The sequence below is a fragment of the Drosophila miranda genome, assembly GCF_003369915.1.
Source record: "Drosophila miranda strain MSH22 chromosome Y unlocalized genomic scaffold, D.miranda_PacBio2.1 Contig_Y1_pilon, whole genome shotgun sequence".
Classification (NCBI taxonomy): Eukaryota; Metazoa; Arthropoda; class Insecta; order Diptera; family Drosophilidae; genus Drosophila; species Drosophila miranda.
This window is the reverse complement of record NW_022881603.1, coordinates 52,853,576-52,865,639: the sequence shown is the minus strand read 5'-3', so window position 1 is coordinate 52,865,639 and position 12,064 is coordinate 52,853,576. Positions and strand designations below refer to the sequence as shown.

The following is a 12,064-nucleotide window of genomic DNA, read 5'->3' as shown; positions in this document are numbered from 1 at the left end:
TTTGGCCTTTTGATTGGCGGTCGCTGCTGGTGATGGTGGTGATGGCGGCCCCGTCTTCTGGCCTGCTTCCTTTCATCCTCATCCTCATCGTCACTCCCACTGTCGATGAGGGCGCGGCGTCGTTTTGGTGTTGGTGGGATTGGCTGTGATTGTGGTTGTTATTCTGGTTGTGTAGTTGCTGCTGTTTGTCGTAGTATTGGTGCTGACTGGGCTATGGCTCGGATCGACCCGCTGCTCGAACTCGAACCAAGTTCGACTCGCAACGTGTTCGATCCGTTCGTGTGTGTGTGTGTGGCTGCCCGTTGGCCGCTCTGGCGCTCTGCTCCTGCGCTTCGGCTTGCCGGCTCTCCTCCGTCTTCTCCCTCTCCCGTTACTCTCGAACGGTTTTGTATGTCCGAGAGCGTGAGAGGCGGGAAAAGCGGCAGTGAGAGCGGCGTCCTATCGGCCCTTCCCTTTGTGGTTGGCGGGTTTTTTGGATTTGGCGGGGTTGCGGGATTTGTGGATGGTATTGGCGCTACTGTTGTTGCTGATGTGATGGGGCTTGAGGGGGAGTGGCTGTGGCCGTGGATATGTCGGCCATGGCAATGGCTGGGTACTCACGCGATGGGTCGCTGTGGCGTCGGCGCTGTGCATTGGCTGGGGCGTTGGTGTTGGCGCCTGCGCCGAGGGCTCTGCTGCTGCTGCTGCTATTGGCGGTGTTGGTGTTGATGTTGTTGGCTGCTGCTGCTGCTGCTGCTGCTGCTAGGGCGCCTCTGCGGGCCGCTCTGCCGCCGTCGCTGTGGCGTCTGGTTGACCCTCGTCTGGCCATTCCTCTGGTCATGGCTGGCTGTTGGTTTTTGTGTTTGGCGATCCGCTGCCCGTTTGCTGCTTCCAATTAAAAAGTCTCTTGTGTGTGTTTGTTTGTGTTTAATGTATTTATTGGCACTTTTATTCACTGCTTTCTCATCTATCACAGTTTCCTCTTTTAGTTTGTGATGTTTGTGATGTTTGGTTAGTGGCACAGGAACTAAAGCTTGTCGGAGATAGTAGTGGGTGGGGTGAAGGAAGGGCTGTGGCGTGGTGGATTGGCGAGGAGCACTTTTCCGCGTTTGGAATGGTCATGTACAGCGGCGAATGGTGAGGGGGGGGGGGGGGCGACACAAAATGGCTGCTGCCTGGCTTGGCTTGGCGTCGTCTGGCCTTCACTGTCTTTATTTGTTGGCACCAGAGCACAAATGACACGGCAAACGATAAACGACAAAACAGTCAAAACGACAAACGACACGGGCAACACTGATGGCAACGAACAAACAAGCTTGCGATTTTATTTTATTTTAATGGCGGCGGCGATGGTTCAATTATTATACGTCCGACGATCGCGACCTCTCGAGCGGGTGGACGAGATGAGAGTGGATGAGTCGATCCTGAAAGAGTACGCTGTCAAAATTGAAAACTTGGAGAAAAGACTGCAAGAACTCACCAGATTAATCACAAACCTGACGGAAGCAAAGGGCAGTGGCTCAGCAGTGGCCAATCCTCCAACTCAGACACCAGCAGCACCAATACCTACAAGACCCGCCGCCAATACACAACCTGACGCCGCAGCCGTATCGGAGGATTCTGATATGGACTGCGAAGCACTCAGCGACGATGGCGACGACCTGTGGACGGACGACAACTCATTTGACGACGAGATAGCGGAGCTCATAGACGCCCACGATAGCTTCTACTCTGACTACTGAGCCCAAAAGACGTTCCTAAAGCAGCCACTAAAAACTGATGGAAACCATTAACTCTTAACCACGAAAAATGAAAAATGACCAATACATACTCACCTGACACGCCATCGACAGAGCTGCCCCACCAGCAGATGCCACGACAAATAGTCCAAACTTTTGCTGCTAATTTGACGACTCCCATACTCCCCACTCGAGAGACCCGATCGCCGATCGTCATTTACCGGTACTCTCACCCCCGGTTCCACTTTCACTCACCCCAATATTGAGTGAGATGAAAGTGGTCCGAGGGCAGCAGCACCGATAAGTAGGCAGTGGTAAATTGGAATGGCCTTTTGTTTTAGTGGCTGTGTGTGTTGTCGTTGGGCAATGGCTAGTGTTCTTGTGTTTGTGCTGTTTGTGTTGGCTGCTCTGTTGTTGGGGGATGGGATAGGATAGGGGGGGATAGATGCCTGCTCCCGTATAACCGCCCGGATACTTTAAACTTCCGGATCTTACGATCCGGGCGCGTGACGCTCCGAGGAGTCGACCGCATAGCATCTTGTGGGCGGTTGAAATGGCTTTGTTGGGGCATTTGGCAGAGTGGCGAAGGTTGGCAGTGTACATTTTTATCCTGCTCAACTGCTATGGGTTTGAAATGGGTGGGGGTGAAAAGGGGAGTGGCTGGGCGTAATTGCCGAAGTTGGCGGCCGATAACACACTGGCATTGAGAAATGCAATTTGAATTGGCTTTTTTGTGTGTTATCGGCGCGGTATTTTCCTAATTGGCGTGGTATTTTTGTTGATCATTAATGGCGTTACCACTTGTCAGGTATTGGGGAATGGGAGATAGTTGGGAAAGAAGAAGAAGAGGGAAAGGTAAATATGCTAAAATAAATAACTAAAATTAATTAAATTACATTACAGCTAAGGACAAACTATCTACAATTACTACAGATAAGGACTACAAAACTACAGAGATATATACAGGGTAAAACAAACAATAATTACAATACATTTACACAACAATAAACATACTTAAATATCGTCTATTTCTTAACAGGAGGACAACTACAACAAAGCACCGGCCGGCATGGCAAACGCAATGCAGAACTTTGCGCCGCATACCGGCCGGCTCTGTTGTCCCCCTGTGCAGGATCAGTGGCACCATCTGGGATATTTGGTGGCGATGGCTGGATGTGGGTGTTGGCGTGCATCGTGGGCAAAGATGGTGTTGTTGGCAAGCGGCTCTGGTCCGGCCGCCCACGGTGCATCTGTCGTTGGTTGGTGTTGGCTGCTGCACTCGAGTGGCACTGGTCCGGCCACCCAACTGCATTGTCGTTGTGTGTTGGCATTGGCATCGATAAGTGATGCCAACGTATCGAATTATTGGCCGCATCCGAGTGGCTGCTGGTCCGGCCACCAGGATACGTTGTCGATCTTGTTGATTGGCCACATCCAAGTGGCTCTGGTCCGGCCACCAGGATGCGTTGTCAGTTGTTTTGGCCTGGCCTCCTCGGCCACGTTCGTCTTCGGATGGTTGGTGTAATTTTGAGTGGCTACTGGTCCGGCCACCCAGTTGAGGAGGTGTTTGTTTTGGCTTTGTTTTTAACTTATGTTTATTTGCAGGTACTGTCGGCGTTTGGATGCTGTTGCTGGCGACCCTTGTCTGGTTGGTGTTGGCGTAAAAACAGCAGGTGAGTATTTTGTGTTTTGGCAGTCAGTTTCTCCCTCCTGTTTCTCCTTTTTTGCAGGATTTGCTGGCGTCCGGCGGCTCAACACCAGGCCATCCCGCCCTCACATAATTGGCATGAGAGACGGGTGTGACCCAGTGGAGCGGCAACAGACGCCAGCATCTGCGTCGTCGTTGGAATGGCAGCTGTCTTCTTGGAGTGGCGTGACGTCATGATGGTGTGGTGGCAGCGTCATCAAAAGGGGCCTCCTTTTCCTTCCCTTTGGCAGGAATTGTCAGTGTTGATGGCGAGGCAGCTTCTTCATGGTCAGCTCTGTTTGGTGATTGGCAGGTACGTGTGATTATTGAGTGTTTTGGCAGTCTTTCTTTGTTGTCCGTATTGACGTCTTTTTCTTTGTTGCAGTGGCTGTCAGTGGATCGACGATTGGGCACATCAATCGGCGCCGCCCGATCGCATGCTTTCGCGTGCGCTGGCGATTTGGGCTCTCCACACTTGGCCCAGACCCTCCAGATCGTCGAATGGATCGTGGTCGGTCCATTCGTCGTCATCCTCGTCAATTGCTTCGCAGTCCATATCGGATTCAGAGTCCGATATGGCTGCGGCGTCAAAGTGCGTATTTGCGGTTGGTCGTGGTGATGGCTGTGTGGATGCTGCTGCTGCTGTTGTTGTCTGAAGTGGCGGCACTCCTCCCGTGCTCTCGTCCCTTGCCTGCAGCAGGTTTGTCAGAGACGTTGAAATTGCTGCCAGCTTTTCTTCCAGCTCTCTAATTTTTTCCACATATCTTTTCAGATTATGGGCACAGCTCCCATCGCACTGGGCGCCTGGCTGCTGCTGCTGCTGCTGGTGTTGGCGTGGCGTCGGAGCATCATTCGCGATCGGCTGCATCGGCTGGACCCTCTGGTGTTGGCGCCCCCTGGTCGATGGCTGGGGATGTTGGTCGCCATACCGATGCTGTTGCCGATGCTGCCGATCCGATTGGTGTTGGCGCTGCTGCTGCGGGTTATGGAGTGGCTGTGGATGTGGCTGCTGCTGGCTACGTTGTATTGGCTGTTGTCGCTGTTGTATTGGCTGTGGCTGCTGACTGCGACGCTCCTCCTCCCTGGCGACCCTGTGGGCCACGAGCCGCTGCCTGGCTGCCTTGTAGGCGCTGCAGCCCTTGTAGGCGCTGATGTGCTGGCCCTGGCAGTTGGCGCACTTGGGAGCAACGTTCCTTGGCTTGCTGCACTCCGTCGTCAGATGTCCACCCGCGCATTTCATGCAGACAGCAGCTCGTCTACAATATGCGCGGGTGTGGCCAAACACCTGACATCGATGGCACTGGGCGGGGTCACGGGAGACTCCAAGTCTCTCAACCGTGACGGGCCTCCCACCCATGCGTCGCAGCTTCAACACATCGAATTGGCCACGGTCCGGTTTGGGGGCGATCTCAGCCTCAAAGAGGTTGTATTGACGGCTGCGATCGAATCGATCGGTGATTGCCCTCACAAACCGAACCGTGAACCCCTCATTCAGCATGCTGCTGCGAACCCAATCCGGCGGCGTGGAGTGGGAGAGTCCTCGGATGAGGATCCTCAACCCACGTTCCTGGCTGGGCTGATGCCCGAATTCGCCGTGCCGGATGTCATCGTCGGTGGTAGTGGCAGGGGTGTTCGTGATGGTGATGGCGGTGGTGGTGTTGGTGTTGGTAGTGGCAGGTGTATTTGTAATTGTAATTGCGTTGGCGTCATTATTTGTATTGATATTGTCAGTATTGTCTATGTGTATGGCTGGTGATTGTCTATGTATTGGCTGTTTTTGATGTTGGTGATGGCTGTGGGTCTGGCTATTTGCATTTATAGTAGTGGCAGGGGCAGGGGCAGGGGCATGTGTTGGCTGTGTTGAGTGCGGCAGAGTGGCAGGATCGGCAACTGTGTTGGTGTTGGCTGCATGTGCCGTCCGTTTCTGCTGCTTCTGTTGTTGCTGCCGCAGCTCGTGCTGCCTCAGCTGCTCCTGGACAATGGCCTCCAGCTCCTCCATGGTTTGCCTCTTCTTCATTGGCCTTTTGATTGGCGGTCGCTGCTGCCGCTGCTGGTGATGGCGGCCCCGTCGTCTGGCCTGCTTCCTCTCACCCTCACCCTCATCGTCACTCCCACTGTCGATGAGGGCGCGGCGTCGTTTTGGTGTTGCTGGGATTGGCTGTGATCGTGGTTGTGTAGTTGCTGCTGTTTGTCGTAGTATTGGTGCTGACTGGGCTATGGCTCGGATCGACCCGCTGCTCGAACTCGAACCAAGTTCGACCCGCAACGGGTTCGATCCGGTCGTGTGTGTGTGTGTGGCTGCCCGTTGGCCGCTCTGGCGCTCTGCTCCTGCGCTTCGGCTTGCCGGCTCTCCTCCGTCTTCTCCCTCTCCCGTTACTCTCGAACGGTTTTGTATGTCCGAGAGCGTGAGAGGCGGGAAAAGCGGCAGTGAGAGCGGCGTCCTATCGGCCCTTCCCTTTGTGGTTGGCGGGTTTTTTGGATTTGGCGGGGTTGCGGGATTTGTGGATGGTATTGGCGCTACTGTTGTTGCTGATGTGATGGGGCTTGAGGGGGGAGTGGCTGTGGCCGTGGATATGTCGGCCATGGCAATGGCTGGGTACTCACGCGATGGGTCGCTGTGGCGTCGGCGCTGTGCATTGGCTGGGGCGTTGGTGTTGGCGCCTGCGCCGAGGGCTCTGCTGCTGCTGCTGCTATTGGCGGTGTTGGTGTTGATGTTGTTGGCTGCTGCTGCTGCTGCTGCTGCTGCTAGGGCGCCTCTGCGGGCCGCTCTGCCGCCGTCGCTGTGGCGTCTGGTTGACCCTCGTCTGGCCATTCCTCTGGTCATGGCTGGCTGTTGGTTTTTGTGTTTGGCGATCCGCTGCCCGTTTGCTGCTTCCAATTAAAAAGTCTCTTGTGTGTGTTTGTTTGTGTTTAATGTATTTATTGGCACTTTTATTCACTGCTTTCTCATCTATCACAGTTTCCTCTTTTAGTTTGTGATGTTTGTGATGTTTGGTTAGTGGCACAGGAACTAAAGCTTGTCGGAGATAGTAGTGGGTGGGGTGAAGGAAGGGCTGTGGCGTGGTGGATTGGCGAGGAGCACTTTTCCGCGTTTGGAATGGTCATGTACAGCGGCGAATGGTGAGGGGGGGGGGGGGGGGGCGACACAAAATGGCTGCTGCCTGGCTTGGCTTGGCGTCGTCTGGCCTTCACTGTCTTTATTTGTTGGCACCAGAGCACAAATGACACGGCAAACGATAAACGACAAAACAGTCAAAACGACAAACGACACGGGCAACACTGATGGCAACGAACAAACAAGCTTGCGATTTTATTTTATTTTAATGGCGGCGGCGATGGTTCAATTATTATACGTCCGACGATCGCGACCTCTCGAGCGGGTGGACGAGATGAGAGTGGATGAGTCGATCCTGAAAGAGTACGCTGTCAAAATTGAAAACTTGGAGAAAAGACTGCAAGAACTCACCAGATTAATCACAAACCTGACGGAAGCAAAGGGCAGTGGCTCAGCAGTGGCCAATCCTCCAACTCAGACACCAGCAGCACCAATACCTACAAGACCCGCCGCCAATACACAACCTGACGCCGCAGCCGTATCGGAGGATTCTGATATGGACTGCGAAGCACTCAGCGACGATGGCGACGACCTGTGGACGGACGACAACTCATTTGACGACGAGATAGCGGAGCTCATAGACGCCCACGATAGCTTCTACTCTGACTACTGAGCCCAAAAGACGTTCCTAAAGCAGCCACTAAAAACTGATGGAAACCATTAACTCTTAACCACGAAAAATGAAAAATGACCAATACATACTCACCTGACACGCCATCGACAGAGCTGCCCCACCAGCAGATGCCACGACAAATAGTCCAAACTTTTGCTGCTAATTTGACGACTCTTGGAATATATTGACGACTCTCCTGACAATTCACCGCACAGGTCCAGAGAAGCCACTGAAATAAAACAAAATGACGTCAATACACACTTCAACACAAAATGGTCCAAACTCACACAAAACATACGTACCTGCCACGCCTCCGATAGAGATGCCTCTCCAGCAGTTGTCACACCAATTTCACCATCCACTTTCTGCCAAATGGGGGAAATTTGAAGGCCCTATCGCCGTCGCCAACAACATCCAGTCCACAGGCTGCCGCTAGAAGGAAAAAAAAAACATCAATACACACTTCAACACAAAATGGTCCAAACTCACACAAAACATATGTACCTGCCACGCCTCCGATAGAGATGCCTCTCCAGCAGGTGCCTCGTCAATTTTGCCATCCAATTCCTGCCAAATGGGCGAAATTTGAAGGCCCTATCGTCGTCGCCATCAACATCCAGGCTCCCGCTAAAAGAAGGAAAAACATCAATTCACGCATCAACACAAAATAGCCAATTCTTTTACTAATCACACTTACCTGACAATACACTCACAGATCAGCCTCTCCAGTACCTGCCTCGCCACCAACCGCAACATTGTGTTGCAAGTTGGGCCCAATTCGGACGCCCCTCCGATTACGCTGCCGTCAACCGATGGCCATGACGTCACGCCATCATCATCAAAAAACAGCAGCGGCAATGCAACGACGAGGCCAGCCAATACAGATGACTCTGGCCAGCGCTCCATCTCCATCTACATCGACAGTGCATCCTGGGTGGCCGGACCAGCAGCCACTCGGATGCAGCCAATTCGCACTCATTTGCGGCCGTTTCCACTGGTCAACGCACCCCGATTGGCCGGACCAGTGCCAATCCCCAGATCTCCAGGTAGAAGCAACGTGGGCGGCCAGACCAGAGTCGCTCGCCAAACACCATCACCATTCACGCCAACTCCTCTCCTGGATCCAGCCTCTGCCAATTCTGTTGCCGCAGATGCGTGATCTGTTGCATCACACACACGTGCACATCCAGCGCTGAGGCGGATGCGCCCTGTGTCATCCACACTGCTCCAGACGACGACGATGATCCTCCAGTACCTGAAATAGAAAATAAATAGGATTTAATTAGTCTATAAATGTCATTAATGTTGCAATTTGTCCAAATACTCATCTCTTTGTGACCACCTGTTTGTATAAATGCACGTCAATTGTTGCGAATGTCAAAATAGGGCTGACAGACTGATAGAATGTAAACATGTCTCTAGATGTTATGTTAATGTAATGTTAATGTTAATGTCAATTGCCCGCAAAAATTCAAAATCACATTATTGTTGTAAGTTAAGCTTAAATGTAAATTGCCAATGTAAGGGTAATAAGAAAAGCTGGAAAATAAACTCCGCCAGTAGCAAAACTGGCGGGCGAGTGTGCGCAACGTAGGCGTGCACTTGCATCTAATTACCTCTCTAGTTGGTTTGTGTTTATATATGTAAATTAATGTTATTTGTTGGCGTTTACATTAATGTTATTTATTGGGGAGCAGAAAGCTTGTCGGTAGTAGTAGTGGTGGTGGGGGGGGGGAAGGGACTTTTGTCATGTCAGGGGGCACGGCACGGCACGGCACACAACAGACACCACAAAAAGAACAGGGCACAACAGAAGAAACGGTAATGGCGACACGAAAAAATGACACGACACGGTTTTGTCACGTCCGACGATCGCGACCTCTCGAGCGGGTGGACGAGATGAGAGTGGCGGGCGAGGTTCATGGTGGAACTCTCACATGTCCGCCAACTCCCATACTCTCCCCCTCAACTCGAAAGGCCCGATCGCCGATCGTCATTTACCGGTGCTCTCACCCCCGGTTCCACTTTCACTCACCACAATATTGAGTGAGATGAAAGTAGTCCGAGGGCAGCAGCACCGATAAGTAGGCAATGGAAATTTAATGGCTTTCCTGATTTAGTGGCTGTCTGTGTTGTCGTTGGTTAATGGCTAGTGTTCTTGTGTGTTCTTTGTGCTGTTTGTGTTGGCTGCTCTGTTGTCGGGGGATGGGATGGGAAGGGGAAAGTTTGCCTGCTCCCGTATAACCGCCCGGATACTTTCAACTTCCGGATCTTACGATCCGGGCGCGAGACGCTCCGAAGAGTCGACCGCATAGCATCTTGTGGGCGGTTGTAATGGCTTTATTGGGGCGTTTGGCAGAGTGGCGAAGGATGGCAGTGTTCATTTTATTCCTGCACATTTGGCATTTAGTGACGTTTGAAGTGGGTGGGGGGTGGGTGAGGAATTGGCTGGGCATAATTGCCGAAGTTGTCGGCCGATAACACACTGGCATTGAGAAATGCAATTTGAATTGGCTTTTTTGTGTGTTATCGGCTCGGGTATTTTTCTAATTGGCGTGGTATTTTTGGGTTGCCACTTGTCAGGTATTGGGGAATGGGTGATAGTTGGGAAAGAAGAAGAAGAAGGAAAGGTAATTATGCTAAAATAAATAACTAAAATTAATTAAATTACATTTCAGCTAGGGACAATCTATCTACAATTACTACAAATAAGGACTACAAAACTACAGAGATATATACAAGGTAAAACAAACAATAATTACAATACATTTACACAACAATAAACATACTTAGGTTAGGTAGAGACGGCCGCCAAGCTCGCTCGGAGCCCAGCACACTTAGGCCGGTTTCGGCCCGTTGTGATAATAAACATACTTAAATATCATTTATTTTTAACAGGAGGACAACTACAACAAAGCACCGGCCGGCATGGCAAACGCAATGCAGAACATTGCGCCGCATACCGGCCGGCTCCGCTGTCCCCCTGTGCAGGAATTAGTGGCACCACCTGGGATCTTTAGTGGCGATGGCTGGACTTGGAGATGGCGTGCATCGTGGGCAAAAGTGGGAGACCCAGATGAGGAGGTGTTTGTTTTGGCGTGTGGTTTAATTTGTCTTTATTTGCAGGTGCCTGTCGTCGATTTGGATGTAGTTGCTGGCGACCCCTGTCTGGTTTGTGTTGGCGTGAAGACGTTTGCAGGTGAGTATTTGCGTATTGGCTGTCTGCTTCTCCCTCCTGTTTCTTCTTCTTTTGCAGGATTTGCTGGCGTCCGGCGGCTCAACACCAGGCCATCCCGCCCTCACATAATTGGCATGAGAGACGGGTGTGACCCAGTGGAGCGGCAACAGGCGCCAGCATCTGCGTCGTCGTTTGGAATGGCAGCTGTGAGCAGGTATTTGCGTGACGTCATAGTGATGGTGTGGTGGCAGCGTCATCAGAAAGAGGCCTCCTTTTCCGCCCAATTGGCAGGAAATTGTCAATGTTGGTGGCGAGGCAGCTTCTTGTTGGTCAGCTCTGTCTGGTGATTGGCAGGTACGTGTGATTTTCATGTGTTTTGGCCGTCTTTCGTGTTGTCGTGAATTGACGGTTTTTCTTTGTTGCAGTGGCTGTCTCTGGATCAACGATTGGGCGCATTAACAGGCGCCGCCCGATCGCATGCTTTCGCGTGCGCTGGCGATTTGGGCCCTCCATATTTCGCCCAGGCCATCCAGCACCTCAAATGGATCGTGATTGGTCAATTCGTCGTCGTCGCCATCGTCTAATTCAGTCGCGTCGCAGTCAATGTCGGACTCTGATTCCGATATGGCTGCTGCTGTATTGGCGGCGACTGATGGTATTGGCAGAGGGGCAGGAACTGCTGCTGCTGTTGGTTGGAGTGGGGGCATGGCTGTTCTGCCCTTGCCATTTGCTGCAGCCAATTTGGTGAGTTGCTCTGCCATCTGGTTAATCCTCCTTTCCAACTCTTTTATTTGCTGTTCGTATAATTGCAGATTTTGAGCGCAGCTGCCATCACACTGGACGTCTGGCTGCTGCTGCTGCTGGTGTTGTCGTGGCGTCGGAGCATCATTCGCGATCGGCTGCATCGGCTGGACCCTCTGGTATTGGCGCCCCCTGGTCGATGGCTGGGGATGCTGGTCGCCATACCGATGCTGCTGCCGATGCTGCCGATCCGGTTGGTGTTGGCGTTGCTGCTGCGGATTATGGAGTGGCTGTGGATGTGGCTGCTGCTGGCTACGTTGTATTGGCTGTAGTCGCTGTTGGATTGGCTGTGGCTGCTGATTGCGATGCTCCTCATCCCTGGCGACCCAGTGGGCCACGAGCCGCTGCCTGGCTGCCTTGTAGGCGCTGCAGCCCTTGTAGGCGCTGCAGCCCTTGTAGGCGCTGATGTGAGCGCCCTGGCAGTTGGCGCACTTGGGAGCAACGTTCCTTGGCTTGCTGCACTCCGTCGTCAGATGTCCACCCGCGCATTTCATGCAGACAGCAGCTCGTCTACAGTATGCGCGGGTGTGGCCAAACACCTGACATCGATGGCACTGGGCGGGGTCACGGGAGACTCCAAGTCTCTCAACCGTGACGGGCCTCCCACCCATGCGTCGCACCTTTAAGACGTCGTATTGGCCACGGTCCGGTTTGGGGGCGATCTCAGCCTCGAAGAGGTTGTATTGACGGCTGCGATCGAATCGATCGGTGATCACCCTCACAAACCGAACCGTGAACCCCTCGTTCAGCATGCTGCTGCGAATCCAATTCGGCGGCGTGGAGTGGGAGAGTCCTCGGATGAGGATCCTCAACCCACGATCCTGGCTGGGCTGATGCCCGAATTCGCCGTGACGGATGTCATCGTCGGTGGTAGTGGCAGGGGTGTTTGTGATGGTGATGGCGGTGGTGGTGTTGGTGTTTGTATTGGCAGGTGTATTTGTATTTGTATTGG

At 52.7% G+C, this 12,064-nt stretch overlaps 1 protein-coding gene and 1 long non-coding RNA gene across 2 annotated transcripts; one reads left to right on the top strand and one right to left on the bottom strand.

Moving 5' to 3' along the window:
- Nucleotides 1–7,391: 7,391 nt before the first annotated feature.
- On the bottom strand, nt 7,392–8,516 carry LOC117189645. Its single transcript, XM_033394765.1, has 3 exons — nt 7,831–8,516; nt 7,623–7,760; nt 7,392–7,565 (listed from the first exon to the last, which is right to left on the bottom strand). The coding sequence occupies exons 1-3, from the start codon at nt 8,043–8,045 to the stop codon at nt 7,526–7,528; spliced, it is 393 nt and encodes a 130-aa protein (XP_033250656.1). The 5' UTR covers nt 8,046–8,516; the 3' UTR covers nt 7,392–7,525.
- Nucleotides 8,517–10,625: 2,109 nt separating this feature from the next.
- LOC117189657 lies at nt 10,626–11,212 on the top strand. The gene is made up of 3 exons (XR_004473504.1): nt 10,626–10,665; nt 10,737–11,055; nt 11,124–11,212. It is a non-coding gene; the product is annotated as an uncharacterized LOC117189657 (long non-coding RNA).
- Nucleotides 11,213–12,064: the final 852 nt, after the last annotated feature.

Excerpts from the sequence above, each read along its gene's own strand:
- LOC117189645 (XM_033394765.1), bottom strand. The coding sequence starts at position 8,045 with ATGGAGATGGAGCGCTGGCCAGAGTCATCTGTATTGGCTGGCCTCGTC. Across the intron at positions 7,761-7,830 it reads ATCTGTGAGTGTATTGTCAG|CGGGAGCCTGGATGTTGATG; the intron begins GTAAGTGTGATT and ends TCCTTCTTTTAG. Across the intron at positions 7,566-7,622 it reads GGCAGGTACATATGTTTTGT|CGGCAGCCTGTGGACTGGAT; the intron begins GTGAGTTTGGAC and ends TTTTCCTTCTAG.